General features: G+C 37.8%; 2 protein-coding genes across 18 annotated transcripts; one reads left to right on the forward strand and one right to left on the reverse strand.

Moving 5' to 3' along the window:
- Positions 1–1,124: 1,124 nt before the first annotated feature.
- On the forward strand, positions 1,125–7,509 carry CREBZF (CREB/ATF bZIP transcription factor). Of its 14 annotated transcripts, none has more exons than XM_057750519.1 (4): positions 1,125–2,417; positions 2,628–3,850; positions 4,471–4,581; positions 5,625–7,509. In XM_057750519.1, exons 1-2 carry the CDS (start codon positions 1,354–1,356, stop codon positions 2,641–2,643), a joined length of 1,080 nt encoding a protein of 359 aa, XP_057606502.1. In that variant the 5' UTR covers positions 1,125–1,353; the 3' UTR covers positions 2,644–3,850; positions 4,471–4,581; positions 5,625–7,509. The 14 variants fall into 14 exon arrangements, with proteins under 14 accessions (XP_057606502.1, XP_057606506.1, XP_057606504.1 ...); XM_057750523.1 differs by lacking the exon at positions 4,471–4,581 and having other exon boundaries at positions 2,628–2,705; positions 3,782–3,850; XM_057750521.1 differs by lacking the exon at positions 5,625–7,509 and having other exon boundaries at positions 2,628–3,052; positions 3,782–3,850; positions 4,471–5,618.
- Positions 7,510–10,490: 2,981 nt separating this feature from the next.
- On the reverse strand, positions 10,491–18,319 carry TMEM126A (transmembrane protein 126A). Of its 4 annotated transcripts, XM_057750411.1 has the most exons (6): positions 18,201–18,316; positions 17,861–17,912; positions 16,089–16,184; positions 12,601–12,794; positions 11,351–11,465; positions 10,491–10,723 (listed from the first exon to the last, which is right to left on the reverse strand). In XM_057750411.1, exons 3-6 carry the CDS (start codon positions 16,175–16,177, stop codon positions 10,531–10,533), a joined length of 591 nt encoding a protein of 196 aa, XP_057606394.1. In that variant the 5' UTR covers positions 16,178–16,184; positions 17,861–17,912; positions 18,201–18,316; the 3' UTR covers positions 10,491–10,530. The 4 variants fall into 4 exon arrangements, with proteins under 4 accessions (XP_057606394.1, XP_057606393.1, XP_057606395.1 ...); XM_057750410.1 differs by lacking the exon at positions 17,861–17,912 and having other exon boundaries at positions 18,166–18,319; XM_057750412.1 differs by lacking the exon at positions 17,861–17,912.
- Positions 18,320–18,545: the final 226 nt, after the last annotated feature.

Raw genomic sequence — 18,545 nt, forward strand, 5'->3', positions numbered from 1 at the left:
TCTCGAGATCTGATAATAGTATTATGATTATTAAAGAGAGTGTTCTTATTTTTAGAGGTGCATACTGAAACATGTTGGGGTGATGTGTCCTGTCTGCAATTTTGGGATGATTCAGAAAAAAAAAAGTTTTATAAACATTTATATACAGATAAGGCATATATGGCAAAATGGTAATTGTTGAATGGTTTTTTTTTTAAGATCTGATTTCACATGTAAAAATTATTTATTTATTTATTTATTTATTTATTGGCTGTGTTGGGTCTTCATTGCTGCACGGGGTTTTCTCTAGTTGCAGCTAGCAGGGGCTACCCTTCATTTGTGGTGCGTGGGCTTCTCATTGCTGTGGCTTCTATTGTTGCAGAGCACAGGCTCTAGGTGCACGGGCTTCAGTAGTTATGGCACATGGGCTCAGTAGTTGTGGCTCACAGGCTCTAGAGCACAGGCTCAGTAGTTGGTGGCACACGGACTTAGTTGTTCTGTGGCATGCGGGATCTTCCCCACCCAGGGCTCAAACCGGTGTTCCCTGCATTGGCTGGTAGATTCTTAATCACTGCGCCACCAGGGAAGCCCAATTGTTGAATTGTTGAGTCTGGGTATTGGGTAGTATTGTTGAATTAGCGTGTACACTGTAACATTCTTTCATACATTCTGCATATTTGTAAATTTTTATAATAAAAACTTGGAAAAATTAAATTATATATGAATTACTTGTTTGCCTCTTTTTTCTTCTAGTACTCTATAAGTGAGTGAAAAGATCTTGTAATATAGCGAAAGGGGAAAGGAGCAATTTCAATAAGAATCTGATCAGCAGTTTTAAGTTCTAGGATAACTAAGATTATTCATAAATTTGGTATCTAAAAGATCAATTGTGAGCGAGAGTGACTTCACTGGAGGTGGACGCTATAATACAGAGGATTGAGACGTGAAGGCCGAGGCGGTAGAGCACTTTTTCAATAAATCCCGTGTTTGTTGTTATTTTTGCCGCTGTTACTATGACATCACTGGAGAGCTGGAATAACTCCTGCTCCGGACCTCACCGAACTCTCGCGATACTAGAGCCTGCTGGCGCGCGAAATGCGGTGGGAGGGGCTGGAGCGAGATCGACTGACTTCCGGCCAGGCCGTTGTCTGGGTGGCGCGGTCGAGTCATCGTCGGGCCTCGCCGCTTCCATCTCCCTTCCCTCCCCCCCCGCCCTGGCGCGGGGGGTCGACCAGCCAAGTGGGGCGGGAGGCGACTCGGACGTTCCCCTTCACTTCGTTCTGGCCTGCTCCCCGGCTACCCCATCTGGGTCCTTGGGACCCGCGAGGCCCGGTCTGAGGGGCCGGGGCCTGCGTGGGCCCGCCGCCGGGCCCCATGAGGCATAGCCTGACCAAACTGCTGGCGGCCTCGGGCAGCGATTCCCCAGCCCGCAGCGAGAGCCCGGCGCCGGTCGCGACCTGCTCGCTGCCCCCGGAACTGACCCGGGCGGCAGCGGCGGCGGAGGACGAGGGGACGGCGGCGGCCGGCTCTCCCGGCCGCAAGCAGCCGCGCGGCGACGAGGGCGAGTCGGAGGCCGGGAGTGGGGGCCGCGGCGGCGTGGCCGCGCGCGCGCCCTCGCCCGAGGAGATGGAGGAGGAGGCGATCGCCAGCGTCCCCGGGGAGGAGACGGAGGACATGGACTTTCTGTCCGGGCTGGAACTGGCGGATCTGCTCGACCCCCGGCAACCGGACTGGCACCTGGAGCCCGGGCTCAGCTCGCCCGGGCCTCTCTCCTCGTCCGGCGGAGGCTCGGAGAGCGGCGGCCTGTGGAGAGGGGACGACGACGACGAGGCCGCGGCTGCCGAGATGCAGCGCTTTTCTGACCTGCTGCAGAGGCTGTTAAACGGCATCGGAGGCTGCAGCAGCGGCAGTGACAGTGGTGGCGGCGAAAAGAGGCGGAGAAAGTCCCCGGGAGGAGGCGGCGGCAGCAGCGGCAACGACAACACCCAGGCGGCGACAAAGAGTCCCCGGAAGGCGGCGGCGGCTGCTGCCCGACTCAATCGGCTGAAGAAGAAGGAGTACGTGATGGGGCTGGAGAGTCGAGTGCGGGGTCTGGCAGCCGAGAACCAGGAGCTGCGGGCCGAGAATCGGGAGCTGGGCAAGCGCGTACAAGCACTGCAGGAGGAGAGTCGCTACCTACGGGCCGTCCTAGCCAACGAGACCGGACTGGCTCGCTTGCTGAGCCGGCTGAGCGGCGTGGGACTGCGGCTGACCACCTCGCTCTTCAGAGACTCGCCCGCCGGGGACCACGACTACGCTCTGCCCGTGGGAAAGCAGCAGCAGGACCTGCTGGAAGAGGACGACTCAGCCGGAGGAGTGTGTCTTCATGTGGACAAGGATAAGGTGTCGGTGGAGTTCTGCTCGGCGTGCGCCCGGAAGGCGTCGTCTTCTCTTAAAATGTAGGGTCAAGTAATCTGCTCTTTATCCGCGTTTACCCCTTTCAACTCCCTTACACCATGTAAAACACCTTAGTGGGACATCTTCACTGGACACATTTCAGAGGAGGAAAAAAAGTAATATTGAATCTTTAAGTGTTTAGCTAAAAGCATGAATGTGACACTGTAACCAACTCCTAATGATAACATGTGACTATTAAATCTCTCTGACAGTTTCTTTTTTAGGTGATTTCCTTCCTGCCAGGCTCCGTTGTAGGGGTTACAGAACAGTCGTTCCCGCCTCACAACCTGGTAAGGATCCATCTCTTCACGTAACGCTCATGCTCTGCTGCTTAGTCTACTTTAATGGGCAACATCTCAATTTGTGTGTGTGTGTGATTTTTGTTTTTTTTTCTTTTTTGAAAGGTGGGAGGGGAATCTAATTTGGGCCCTGTCCACCCTGGAAACAGACTTGTGCTGGTCAATAATGTATTCAAGTTGCTTCTTCTGGTTGAAATAGCTGTTAATGTGTCCCCTTGTTCAGACTTGCGTGTACCTAGCTCTTCTGTCCCCAGTGTGGACATGGCCTTGGATGACATCGGTTCCAACTGTACACTGAAAGCTGCTAATAGAGATACAGTTTGGAGACAGTGACACAGGTGAAGTTGAATGGAAGTTCCGAGTTGTACAAGGTGCAAATTGGAATTCCAGTTTCAGAGCAACTTTTCAGAGGTTGACAATAAGTACTTGGGGCATGCACAAATGTGATAGTTATTTTGCTGGAGATGACAAATCTCTTAAATATTCAAGAATGCCTTTTAATTTTCGTAGATCTAGACATACAATCTATTCAGACTAATAGATTTTTATATCTCACTATTAGAGAAGTTGGAAATTAACATGCATATCAGACTCCTGTGTTAGTTACTTGAAGGAGGAATAAGAATGGTTAATGACATGTTTCTCTGAGGACCAGCACAGTGATTACCCTATCACTGAGTATGAATAAATTGTTGAACACCTTTATTTTTGTTGTATTAAAATTTTAGGTTAAATTTATGTATGATTAGATATTGAAGGTTATGAAATGTGAATGAAAACGTGTAAAGTGAGGCTTCACAAAGAATCTTATTCTCCATATTTCAAGGGTATTTGTCCTATTTAAAACTTAGTTTTAAAATTGAGTGGTTCTGGCTACTTAATGACACAATTGACACTTTTTCCAAAGTTGGGACAGTCTTCCTTTGAAGTACTCTATTATCGTTCAGTTGCATAGATTGAGTCATGGTGTCCATCAGTGTAAGAGACATTAAGAAATTCTTTGTGAAACATCACTGTTTGATAAAGTATATACGTATTTAGCATCCTTGTTTTTCTTTGTGCTAAAGTGGATACAGCTGTTGGGGCAGAAGAGACGGGACCAGCTGCTGGCCACATTTCCTGCTTTATTTTAAAAGGTAGTATAAGAAATGAGGAAAAAGAGGTAATATCAGGGCTTCTGCTTTTATTTTAAAATGTTCGTAATTAAAAAGTATTTTCCAGCAGTCCAAAGATGTAAGTTATCTTACACATAAAGTGTTTTATTTTGTTGTTATTTGGTTATAAAAATGGAATCTTGTTCTTGCAGAACTGTAAATGTTTTGTTGCTAGATAATACACTTTTGAGACCTAACTTGGTCTCTGGTTTCCAGTGCATTACAGCATATTTTGTAAAACCATCTACTGCACTTGAGCATGAATGGATAGTAGCCAAACTCACAACCTGGAGTGATGAACCTGCTTATACCTAAGTGCAGGAGCAAGCCCCTCACAATGCAGCTGCATGGATTTTTAGTGCCTACTGAATTATATATATATATATATAAAAAACCAAAAGTAGTTGGAAAAATTATTTGAAATGATTAATTTGTGCTATCTTTATGGAATATGTTAAATGTAGCTTTTTGAAACAGAAGCCTTGAATTGAAAATTAATTAATACTTGAACATTTTGTATATATTTCTTTGTATATAATTTTGTGCAGTACCAATGACAAAAATACGGTGTCATAATAAAATCAGGTTTGTTGATCTTTCAGTTATGGGCTCAAAGAATTTATTCATCTCTAACATGACATTGGAAAATAATGGATGAAAATAGGAAAAATGATTGTTGTTAATGCTGTGGGTCTTAAAAGGTTCTGGAAGCAGTAAGTGCGCTTTTCTAAAAATTATACCATTCCCTTGAAATATTTTCTTCCTAACGTCAGTGATTTTCCTGCATTATTTGAAGTTCTGGGCTGGGGAGAAACAGGAGTCAAAGCTTTCTGAATTGGGATGCTTTGAAATTCCAAGTATAGATTTTTAGAATGTCATTTTATAAATGGCAGTTTTTGGAAATACTTGATTAAGAACTTTTGAAAATGGAGATTAGTATTGACTATTTTAAAAGCTGCTTTGTTAGGTTCCTTATGTTTTAACTGTCTTTTCTTGGTTTCCATTTCATTCTCTTTTTTTTTCTAATTTTGGTGAATTAGTGATTTTGTCATTTTTTGCATCAACGTCATGGTCTTGTTTTTACATGGTATTGCATGTATTTAGGACCTAACAGGGGCTTTAAATAAATTTGGTCATATTTATGTGTAAACACATTTTACTGTAAATGTTTGGGTTTCTGAATTTACAACAGATGTTTATTTCAGTGTGTAGTAAACAATATCTTAAAGTGTCCTATTCACTACTTGTTAATTAAAAAAGTTATGATTAATATGAAACTGTTGTCTTACTATTTTTAGAAAATTGTGTTCTGAATGATTAGTAGTTGGATAAAGGAGATTTCTGGAATATAATATTGACTTTTTAGAAATTTTCAGGTTTGGCTCTATTTACTGTAATGGATGAAGGCAATTTAGTGTTTGGGGAGTCTTTCTTTTTTCTTTTTTTTTCCTAATTGTGCCTCTATGGCAAAACGATATAGAAAGAACTAGAGTAATGATGTAGCTTTTAATATTTGTCTTCTGATGGTGACAGGAATTCATACATTAATTGAACTAACACATCATATTGACCTACTATCTCTGTCATATTGACTTAATGTTTCTGCACTTCCTTGACCAAATCTAACTAAAAAGTCCACGTTTGTTAAAATGTAGTCACACCTCTGATATAATCCGACAAAAAGTGTTCAAAATATTTTAAATATTTGTGCATTTTATAATCACTAAATTAATCTCTCTCTCTTCTCTTTAAACAGCTTAGCAGTGTCTGCAAAAACGAATCTTTTCCTACAACCTGTTAACTGACTGGACTGATGGTAACAAAGTAATTGTGGGAGCCATGTCGGTCAAAAATTTGGCATCTGCTGAAAAAAATGAATGCCATTTTCAAGTTCCCAAATTACTTCTATACTGATTTCACTTTCCAGATTTCACTTTCCAGAAATGGAGATATGAAAAGATTCTCTGGAATCCTTGAAAGACTTAATAGAAATACATGAGACTAAGTTAATTTTGGAACAAAATTATACTTTTTTTTGTCTTTCATGGGAGTGATACTCAGTTCTTTGCATACCTTTATAAAAATTGTAACCATTGGAGAAGAGAATGATAGTATTTCATCAAGGAATATTAGGTTCTTTACATAATCAAGAGTACATTCTATGGAATTAAATTTAGTGGAGTAGAATTACATTAACAGGCCATCAGTGGTTACAAGGCGTATCATGAGTTTGTATTTATTTCCTGGAACATGAGATTATGCTAATCTGAAGTATAGACAGAGCTTGCTGAGTAGAATATAAAAGTTAATGTAAAGTCTTTAACTATAAAGAGTAGTCTTTTTAAATAGATGCATTGATTTGTCTGTATATCTTTGAAAAATTGATTATGATTAAATGTGTGGGTAGTTAATTGCAATTCAGGGTACTACCAAGATGTGTGGATTCTGAGGTTTTTGGCTTCTTGAGCTTTCTCTGAGGACTTACTAAAAATATTGTGAGGTTTCTAATGAATGGTATACTAGTTTATACTGTTTTATATTAAAATTTCTCTAGTATGTAAGGGCTTTAGTATTCTGGATGATGGAAGTGGCTTTTTTCATGGAATATGGTTGTTTTACTTAATTGAAACATTTTTCAAGTTCATTACAAGTGTGAAAAAACACTCAAAACTCTGGTTGTTTTATTTCATTTTTGTTGCATTATGTTAATATGTTCTTTCACCTGGTCTAGACTGAGTCATTTTACCTTACTGACTCATTTGGAAAGTGTGCAGATGATAGAAGTGGGAGGGGATAGGAGATTAGGCTCTTATTTCTTTTCTTTCCAGAACAATTCATCATGATAACTATAGAGTTTGGTTATTGTATAGTGATACACAAAATTTATTAAATCCACTTAGTTTCTTATAACCTAAGTGTATTCAGTGTCTCTGATGCCAGGCAGCAAAGAGCATTCCCAGTGGTTTATACTTAGGTGATTGATGGATGCTCCTACAGTATGAACAGTACAGCTGGTTGTATTGCAACCAAAATCAGGTAGGCATCAACACTATTTGGTGATTGTGACTACTGCTTTGATAGAATAAGAGTGGATAATTCACTGATAATGAGTCATTATCTTAAAATATGTGATTACATAATTCAGTATTTTGGAGGTATACTTTTAAGCTAAATAATCTGATGGCTAAAGTTGAATAGGTAGTAAAATATTTTCAAGTGTTTAGTTTTTACCCCAGGCTATCAATACAAAGTTTTGAGACCTTCCCAAATGGTTATATTTTTATATTTTACTGTATTGTTTTTTCTGTGCTGTTTTTTATTGAGAAACCAGGTGGTTACCATCTAAGCCAGGGATCCAAAAAGGCAGGTCCTTCATTAGGAACTTGTAAAGTGTGTGTTTGGCCAGCACAGTAATTTTTACATATTTGAACTTGAATACCTCAATACTCTCTCTGCCAGTGACTCCCTATTGTCTGAGCTCACAGCTCTGACCTAGACTGCAAATGGTCATTTACATTCAGTTTTCAAGTGCAGTAAAATTAAAACTGGAGATAAATTTTACTCAGAAAGTAAATTACTTTATCATCAACAACAAATCATGTAATATTAGAGGAAAAATATTTTTTAAAGATATAAGTTAATAGAAAGTTGCCCTTTTCATTGCTTTGGTTGTTGATAGTGTTTTTATTCCTAGTTTTTTACCTTTCTCCAATTTGTATGTTCAGGATTTGTTAGCCATTTTCTCCACTTTTTAAAAAGAAACCAGTTCACAGTGGACTTGTATAATTTTTTGTAGTTTTTGTGTTGTTTTGTTGTTTTTGGCCACGCTGCACGGCTTTATGGGATCTTCGTTCCCAAAGCAGGGAACTAAGTTTTTCTCTGGGCCCTTGCCAGTGAAAGCATGGAGTCCTAACCACTGGACCACCAGGGAATTCCCAATCTTTTGTAGTTTTATTGACCCAAAATTTGTTTTGTTGAAAATCTTTTGCTCAGTTTTAATTTAATCTAATTTAAAAATCTAGTCACTTGGTGTTTTGAACATTTGTGTAGCTGTTAATATGTATGGATTTGAATTTTATTGGTGGCCCAACTTCCTTTAGAATGTGCCATCAAATTCTTTATCTTTCCTTTATACCCACTGAGGTCTGACCCCTCTGGCTTCTTATGTACTATAGTCGGGGGTTTACAAATTCATAATTTAAGTATAGTATAATATGAGCCTTCTTTTTTTAAAGCCAAATAACTACACAGAATGAATTTTAAAAGACATGTTTAAATAGTTTGTTTACTGTGACAGACTGAAATAAACTATTTTCTTGACGGAGGCAGTGTTCTTTAGGTCTTAGCTAAGAATGTTTCCTTAAATTGTATTGCAGATTACAGCAGTTTCACACTAACTTGCCCCCTGACCAAAATTTTTGCAAAGATTTGTAGCAACAGGTTTAAAATAACATGTTCTTTGGCTTATGTTGCCCATTTTTATTAATTGAGAAGATGATTTAAGAAAAAATATGGTAGAGGACAGATGTTAGAAATCGTTTTTGGTTGCAGAAACCACTGTAAATTTTTGTATGTTCATAGATGGTTGTAAGCTAGGGAGTAAGTACTGTGGGAATGTTTAAGGATAAGTAAGGAAACAATTTGTACTAAATTATCAATTTAGTGATAACAGTGGGTTTTGAATTATCTAAGTTCACTACACCATTCTATTTTTAAGGAGTATAATTCAGTAATTTGGGTTTCTTATTTTTGAAGTCAGGCATTTTTTTTTTTTTTTACTGTGATAACTAGAACTCTGCTTTAAATAAAAGTGACAGCATGCATATAAAACATAATTTGGGGTTAGAGAACTTTATCTTGATATTTTCGCTTGTAAAATAAGCAGGTTTTTGTTTGTATTTTTGCCTTATATATTTTTTTCCTAGTTGTAAAAGTAAGTGTATTCATTACAGAAAACTGGGATTATCCAGAAAGGAATCAGGATGAAAAGAAAAATCAGCCATAATTTTATAACCCAGAGAATATCCACAAGTAAAATATAGATTCTTTTACCTTATAATTGGGATCTTATTTTTTTATTAAACACAGTTTGATAGGAAATTTTTTTTTAATAATCTTTTCATTAGATTTTGACTTTTTTTTTTTTTTTTGACCTCACCACGTGGCTTGAGGAATCCTAGTTTCCTGGCCAGGGATTGAACCTGGCCCTCAGCAGCGAAAACACAGAGTCCTAACCACTGGACTGCCAGGGGATTCCCTTCTACTCTATTAATTGAATTTTAAATCTTTGGCTGCACTGGTTTCTTTTCTTTAAGGGACACTGAAAGCCTATTCCACTCTCAAAGCTGCCTTTTTTAGGTGACAGGCTAAATCCTTTCATATAATTTTAAGTAGCATAAGGTTATTTGACAGATATATCACTATATTTGAAAGGAATAGTAAAGATGCTTGTGAATATGCTCTAGGATGACTTAAGATTTTTTTCGGTATGACCAGCTTGTTTCATAAGAAAGTGTTGGTCTAGATCTGCATTGTCCAATACCAAGACTATTAGCCACATGTGGCTAAACAAATTCATTAAAATAAAAAATTCAGTTATTCAGGTGCATTAGTCAAATTTTGGGTGCTCAGTAGCCACATATGGCTAGTGCTAACATATTATCAGTCATATAAAATACTTCCATTCACACAGAAAGTTTTGTTGGCCAGTGCTGATTTAAATGCTGTTACATGAGAAAATGGTTTCAAGAACTGAGATGAAAAATTTTAGGAAGGGAAACAACAGGTCATTTCAAAAATTTAAATGATTTATCTTAGGATTGGGGAATAGACTAGGATATTTCAAAGAACAAAACCAGTAGCAATAGGAAGAATATGGCTCTCATTTGAGTGCCTGATGTCAGGTGCTACGTTGAGTCAACTTACATATGTTATATGATACCCATCTTGAGTGAGGTTACTGATGAGGAAACTGAAGGCCAGAGAGATCAGTTAACTTACTTAGCATCATACAGCCAAAAAAAAGGGCTCAGGTCTATGTGCTTCTAAAGAACTATACCGAACTAGATGAAAGCTTCAAAGATAGAATTTGCCTTGATCTTTTAAGAATATAGCTTTCCAGTGATATAAATAAGATGACTTTTGAAGTAGGTAACAATCATTGGGACATCTCAAGCTGAGCCTGAATAACCATCTGTCAAGAATAATGGAATTCATCTCCCTGTGAGGAATGTTTTAAATGTATTCTAAGATTCTATGAATGAATAATACCTACAGAAACAGTGAATTGAGAAAATGAAGTATAACATTTCTGTAGTGTTTAGATACTCTGCCCCCCTGCACCGCATTTTCATTCCTGTTTGGATTCTTTACAAGGTTTTCTGTGGAAACTGCTGTATAATTGTATGATTTTTTTTTTCCTGTGTTACAGACCAAACTGCCTAATGCAAAGGAGTAGAGCAAGCGATGTAGGAGAGATGGTATTGGGAAAACTAGAGAAGTCAGGCCCTTGTCTAAGTGGGTAGTGTTGAATAAAGTATTTGGCCTTTTGTTATAGATCCCAGAATTGTACCTCAAGTGATAAATTGCAAGTCTCTGTTTATTCTTACTTAGATGTAAGTTATTTTTACAATTTTATTTTTGTGTACAGATTTGCTTAACAATCACTGAATTTCTAGGCCAGGTTCAGGTAACTGAAGAGCCTTTATAAGTAGTTTATATTGTCTAGACGCCAGGTATGCTGCAAACCCAGTCTGGAGCAAAATGGGAAATAACATCTTTCTAAAGACAGGCTTAGAAATCCTAAGCCAGTAATTTAAGATGTTTCCTTTCTCGGGTAGCAGGGCTGAATTATACCTGTAAGAAAACATTGAGACGGTTCACTAGAAAAGATAGTTGTATCAAGTGGCAAATCTATGTACAATACATATTAATTCCAGAAGTCTTAAAACTAGCTTAGGTAAAGATTAAGGTAATGCTATTTTCTTTAATGTCTATTAGTCCTAATAACTGTCCTTTTGTTTTCCTTTGTCCTTTTTTCCATTTCACCTCTGAAAGTTTATATAGTATAGATTGCTTGGTACAAAAGTTCATCAGAGAATAACGGAGTTATTTTGGTTTATAGCTAGACATTTTCTGATGGAATTTTCTTTCAGAAGAAGTACTTAAGAACATTATGCATATAATGTAGCTTTCACGCTAGTCACAGTACTGTTTGCAGCTTTGTAGCTGGCATTCAATACATAAAGTTAAGAACCTGGACTATAAACCCAAGAGGTAGTGTGATAAATTTCTAGCAGTGTTTTCAAATTCTTAAGAGGTATCATTTGATTACTCAGAAAAAAGAAGTCATTCTTTCAAATCAAACAGGTAACATTGCCTTAAAAATAGAAAATGTACTTGCTGTTTTAAAATTTGCATTTTCTAGGCAATCATTTATACATATTCTTAAAGTTTTTCAATAATTATGGAAAACAGTCCTACCTGGCTGCTAGGCCACCATTCACAGGGATAGCCAAGAAAACAGGGTACAGGCCACCAAAAACAAGACCAACCAGTCCACCTCGAGTTATGGTACAAGTTTCACAATGCAAATCACCTAGGAAATAAATTAGTTCTGCAAACATTAGTCAAGCAAACATTTAAAGAATGCAAGGTCCCCTTATATGTGTCACAAATACTCAATTTAAAGGCAGTAATACAGCAAATGCATTTTTACAAGGCATGTTAAACGGTATAATTACACATGGATAATCTAAAACAGCCAGGAATAACTGGTAAAACCATCTTAGGAAAAATTCCCTAATTTGTTTTGAACTTAAATGTAATAATCTTGGTTTGCACTGCTAGCTTTTTGCATTTGTATTAGCAAACCTGAGCTAATATATTTGTCTTTAAGAAACTTTTAAACCCATGGGAAATTTGTTTTAACAATTTGATTCATCTTACATTTTTACATTATATAGTGTGACTGTATTTTTACAAAATTCTGTATTCATTTCCAAATTAGTATAGGTGTTAAAAATAGAAAGGTAAGCTAACCCATGTTTTCACTTATTCTGTTTAGTAGGTTTCCCTGTGCATAAAAATTCTTTCCACACTGATCTTGGGGATTCAAGCAAATACCCATCAATTTAAACAAATTTGAAGTAGCACTTAAGAGAATTTAAATGGACTGCCTCCCTCCCTACCACTACCTGTGGTAATAATTTTTTTTTGAAATCATTAATCAAAAATTCTTTCATGATTTAGCTATACTTGGAATACTCAGCAAATATGGTGAACTGTCCAAAGGAAATCAAGTCTCCATGTATTTGATAACTACTGTACATATACACATTTAGTGCATTTAGAGATTTACTACATAGTCTTGCTCCCATAAAAAAAATTTTTCCCTTTTAGAAACTTCTGAAATTTTTTTTTTAATTAAGGCAGTCAGCATTTAAAAAAAAAAATAAAGTTTCCGAATATTTCTTACTAAGCCCTGTGGGAAAGACAAGTTAGAGGAAAGAATTTAGAATTACTGTGTGTGTATGTATTTTACATGTTTGGTAGACCATGCTAATATGAATTAATTGTTACTTTACATAGAGAGGCTAGCAAGGTTCAGTCTTACTGAAGCAGTGACTGTATTGTAGCATATAGCCACTTGGTACTAATATTTAAGGATTAACATAAGGTGCAAATAATGTATACCAAAGCAAGCTTGCTGGTGATAGTGAAATAGAATTTACCTGTATTCAAAGGTAAACTTACAAAACCTTTGTAAGATACATGTGCCGTCAAAAATGGGATCACTGCCATAGGTAAGCCGGCAGCTATACGAGCCTGTGTCACGTGTAAGATGCGTCGAAAGAAACTGTTTGCTATTAGGCCACAAAGAGCAGCATTAAGTCCAATATATGTTGATCCATTTTCAAGCAGATTCCTGAGTGGGTGAGAAAAGAAGTTTTTTGGCTCTATTGTGTATGTAAGCTCTCCAACAATAATTCTGGCATATGTTACAGAACTTATTAGGACCTTAGGATTAATAGGATCCAACATTTATATCTTATAGTTCCATGAAACAAAAACCTTTTAAAATCATTGTTTTACATATAGACTTTTATTCTAAAAGGCTTTGAATCTGGTCAACACTTTAAGGATACAGTAATACATTTAGTGTTGCTAAATGTATTTTGTGACTTTGCAAAGAATATTGGTATGGAAATCCCCACCCCCACAACTGTATAGCAGGGAAGAGCTTCTGAAGAGTCTGACTTGGATGCCTCTGTAGGCTCCCGCAGTACTCAATACTTACTTCTGTAGCACAACACATGATAAGGTGGTACTATCTTAACATAGATTTACATGTCAGGCTTCCCAACTAGTCTATAAACAGCTTGAAAACAGTGGATACAAAGATATAAGTATCTTGGTTTCAACAGCATCTGACACACAGAAGGCATTCAATAAGGTGGAATTGATGTTTCCTTTTACTCTTCCTTGAAGCATTAGAGTTGATTAGGGGGGTGGAGCAGTACTGACATTTAAGGGATACTCTATGCTAGGTACTTTGCAAGAACTCATTGAAATAAGAGTAAATTTATGTTTTGGGATAGTAAATGCTAAAACTGGTTTTTAAGGAAGGCATGTATGAGTTCTAAAACACGTTCTATGCATTCTTTAGTTGTAGGAAAAACCCCTAAAACTGCTGAATATTGAAAATACTCCAATTCAGACTCTCCAGCCTACCACTTAACTTTTTTACCATCTGCTTGCCACCTATAACATAGGTGTCAACCTGTTAATTTCCTTAGTACTCTTTATTAGCCAAACTAGCCACACAAAACCCCCTCAAACTTCTATGGTTAACACTCATCTTAAGACAGATTTTCTAGGCATTCCTAATTGAGCTTTCTACATTGTGTAAGGTATTACTTTTCTTACCTGTCACTTTGCAATCATAATGGTACTTGTTATTCAATCACTGAGCACCTACTGCATGCAGCAGACTTGGTGATGAAGGCACAAAAAATTATCTCCTGCCTTCAGTGTTTTTATAATTTAATATTGGAGAATGAAAGATACGTAGACTTGAAATATTGGGTTGGCCAAAATGTATGTTACCCTAGAAACTTAGGGTACGTAAGACAATATTTAAGTTGTGATGAGAGCCTAGAGAACTACCAAAGAATAACATAAAACACATGAATGTGAAAAGACCTGTGTATTCTTGTGGGAGCTGAGGGAATGGGAAACTTGAGCACTTTCTCTAAAATATTATTTTATCTTCATAACAATACTGTGAAATGTATATTATCTTCATTTTTAGTCAGGAAAAAATGCTCAAGTAAATAATTTGCCCATATATTATACATTAATTACAATTATAAATATATACATTATAATATGTTGATATAGTAATGTTAAATATTATTAAAAATTACATAAATAAGTACCTAAATATAACAAGTAGTGTAGTGAATCTGAATAGCAAAGTTTGCTGTCTCCCCACCAGATTTTAATTTCCTGTGGCTTACAGTCACATTGTTTAGTTAATAATTCAATACAAAATTGTTATTATCTAGCAGCCTCATTGCCAGTGTTCCTAAAAGTGCCCATACAATTAGAAATGTGAACTCAAGAATTTTTGGCATGAAATACCCGTAAAATAACTAGATACATGAACTAACACATGAACTATAAGACCAGAAATAACAAGTGGGAATGAACTATATGGCACATGAAATTATTTTTTAGATTAGAAAGAGAAGTGTTTGATCCTAAAGTTTCATACACTTAAGAACTTTTCAGATAACTGTTAAACATATCTAAATTGGTAATGCAAGAAATAAGGATTCAAACTTAGGCGAACTAGGGTAGATAAAATAGAAGCAGAGGAAAAACAGGGAACAAGGCAAAGATAAGGAGATGCTGTCATCTGCCCTGTTTAGGTGTCAGTGTTTGAAAGCAGTTTTATTACTTCCATATTAAAGCTTACTTTGCAGTTCCAGATTACTTCCCCATTGCTTATTCTTTCTAATTTGGTGAAAGTCCCAATAACAGCCTACTTCTCTTCAAGGCTGTCACATCTACTCTATTCTTTGTGTCAGTCTTTCTGGCTTTCCCTATTTGACTGGCCTGGAAACATGGGCACATGCCTTTCATTTGCTTAAAAAGTTTCTGTTTACCTCTGGAAAACAATAAGGAAAATGATGTACAGTGTGTACATGTGGTGGGGGAGAGGGGGATCAGATACACAGCTTATGAAATCTCACCAAGTTCTTATTGCTGCCCTTGGTTTATAGGTTTTCCCTTGAGTCAGCAAGACTGGAATTTGTGCAAGATAGTAAGATTATACTTCCAAAATGTATTTCAGATACATCCTTTTTTCACTTAACTGCCACCACCACTCACCAGGATTACTATGCTAGTTTTCCTACTGGTCTTCTTTCTTCCTTTTCTCTCCTACCTTAAATCTATTTTCCAAAAAGCATCTGGAATGTTCTTTGGAAATGTTCTCTGGATCATGCCCTGCTCAAAACTCTTCCTGTTCCTTCAACCTTATGCCCACTTCATTTGTACTTTAATAACACTGGTTCCTCAAATATGACAAACTCGTTGCTGTCCTGTGGCCTAGGCATATGCCATTCCTGCCTCCTCCCCAGGCTGGGTCTTCTTCATCCTTTTTGGTCTCAGATTTTCAGTTTAAATGGAATGTTAGAGAGGCTGCATTGCCAAGGTGGTCTAAGAACATTTTGCGGGAGAGTACGGTAGTTCACTCAGTGTTGTCTTCAAGATCAGTATGTTTCCTATGTAAATTTAATATCTTAAAGATCTTTTAGCCATGATCCCATTTCTCTGGCATTCCTTGTCTAGCTATGTGTGTTACATGGCACTCTCTTAGACTGGTAAGTGTAATGACAGAAATGAATTGAGAAAGAAGACAGTTTAAAACCTATTTGAAAGTTTTGTTATTTAAATTAGTCCATAAATATATACATTTGTCTGTACTCTAAGCCAAATGGAAAAACTGGGAGAACTATTGGATGCCCAAAGAAATGAATTTTAGCTTCAAGGAAACTGGCTAATCTCTCTAGGCCTTGGTTTTCCCATCAATGCAAGAAAAATCTCAATTTCCTTCTGACATTTTATGTTTATATTCAAACCAGATATCAGATGAATCAGTGATTAAAATCCACCTGGTAAAAATTTTTTTTTAATTAAGAAGGGATCTTACCTTTCTGCTTCTGGAAGCTGGTTAATTTTCCTGGTTATGATTTCAATTAAGTTCTCCTTGACAGTATCAACTGGTTCATGATTTTCCATCTTGAACCTTAAATTAAAATGTCATTTTTCAATAATGTGTATCTATAGAGAAACAGCAAAAGGGCTTATAAAAAGCCTTCTGAAGACCATAAATATTTAATTTTAAAAGAATTAGCCATAGCTTGATTGCATAATCTGAAAAATTAATAAATTACTCCCCCAAACCCTCACAATTCTGTGTAAAATAGAAACCAGAACATGGTAAACAAAACATAAAACTTACAGGAAATATAGAATATCTTTGTAACCCTTAAAAATATTGTAAGTTTGCAAACAGCACTAACCATAAAACACATAAAGCTAATATTAAACTAATATTAACCAATTAAAATGAACGTGTGTTCATCTGTAGATAACATAAAGATAAGCCAGTGGGGGAGAAAATGTTTGCAATATAACTGACAAAGGAGTAGTCAGTACCCAGGATATGTAAAGTGTTGAACAGTACAAATCAATAAGAAAAAGGCAACCAACCCAATAGAAAAACTGATAAAAGGGTTGAACAGGCACTTCACAAAGAGCAAAGTCAAACAGCCAATAAATATGAAAATATGCTTAACTACTATAATCAGGGAAACAAATTTCAATTACTGGCAAGGATGTGGGGTAACTGAAACTCCTGCTGCTGGTGGAGGCATAAATTGTATCCAATTAGGGTACAACCACTTTGGAAAAGACTTTGGTACTTAATAGGTAGAAGACACATTATACCCAGCAATTTCACATCTAGGTATAACCTAGAGCAGAGGTCAGCAAACTTCTCTAAAGGGCCAGATAGTAAATATTAGGCTTTGCAAGTCACATAATGGCCTTTGTCGAATACTTAAAAACAACAAAAACAACTAAAAAACCTTGAAAAATATAAAAATTATTCTGGCTGGCCTTAAAGAAACAAGCGATAGGCTTCGTCTGGCCCACAGGCGGGTAGTTTGTTGATCTCTGCGCTAGTTGAGGTGAATAAAAGAGAGAATGGGTGAATGATGAACTTTAGTCTGAAGATTTAGCTCATTAAATAAGATTTCAGGGTAGCAGAGTTAAGAAAAGCAAAAGTTCAGAAAGAACGGATAACATGACTATGAAATTTAATTGTCTTGGTTCACTATCCATTTGCTAAAAGATCATAACACTAACAAATATTTACTGGGTAGCCATTAGATGGCTTGGAAAATGTTCACTGCACTGAATTTCATATCCCTAAACTTAAAGTTAACATAAGTAGTACAATGCAGGCTTAGAAATTTATGTCTAGGTTTCCTGTTAAACTTTTTTGAGGGCCTTGGTTACAATAACATGATAGCATCTCTGCCCTACAGGAACTTTGAATAATTTTATGTTGGGGAGGGGGTTCCGGGTGTGGTGGAAAGACATAAAAACAAATAATCAAATTCAGTATATATAAAGTGTACAGTGTATATGTCTGAAATATTGTTACATCAGAAAGTCCAGCCTAATGCTGTCACTGGTTTTCTGTTCTATGCTCTGCGTATTGGTGAAATTCCTGGTTCTGTGAACTAGCCATTTCTAAGGTTGTGGCTATTAAAAGTCACCCTTAATTCGGTAAAAGTTCTGACCTGGCAGCCCGCAGTAGGCCATTGTATTCCGGTTATTAATAATAAATCCCTCTCAAAGACAACGCTACGTTTAAATATTCCAAACGTTTCAAAAGGCTTTTGCATTAGCTACCTCAGATCACTCAGGACAGTTCCGGAGATAGACAATGAGGAAAGCGGGGACTCTGAAAATTAAAGTAGGCCAAGGTCACCCTGTAAATTGGCAGTAAACCCGGGATTAAATGCAAGCACAGGCCTGCCCCCCCCGCCCCCCAGCTTAATTTAAGTATAAGATCTTTTCTTCTAGGGTGGAAAGGTAGGGGCCGTCGGTGCGGTAGAACCGACTCCCCTCCTCCCCTTGCGACTCAATCCCGGTATCTCATTCCCACGTTGCGGTTGAACAGCATGTCACCAGGCTGTGCTTTTCTTGATACTTGCCTTTTACTGCACCCCTTTTCCCTGAATGCCGGTACCTTACACTCTCCCCCAGCAGTCGCTGCCTTCTCCGGTCTTCAGTCACGCGAGGGCTCGCTCCAACCTTTGCTCGAGTCGCCCGGGCGCAGCCATTTTGGCTGACACGTGACACGGCCCGAGGCGGGCGCTGGGTAGCGGCAGGGCGCTGATTGGGCTTCTAGGACCAAGGTTGCTCTCGGGGCCTTCCAGCAGTGGGAGGTGCTGTGCCTCGCAGCAGTTAAGTTAGGAGACCCGGGAGGGTACTCGTTACAACCTACCCCCTCCTCTCAGGGTAGAGACTGTGGAAATTGTGAAATTTCTAGATGAAAATTGAGTGACCTTAAACATGCCCCTTTTGTTGAAAA

This window comes from Hippopotamus amphibius, chromosome 9 (genome assembly GCF_030028045.1).
Source record: "Hippopotamus amphibius kiboko isolate mHipAmp2 chromosome 9, mHipAmp2.hap2, whole genome shotgun sequence".
Taxonomy (NCBI): Eukaryota; Metazoa; Chordata; class Mammalia; order Artiodactyla; family Hippopotamidae; genus Hippopotamus; species Hippopotamus amphibius.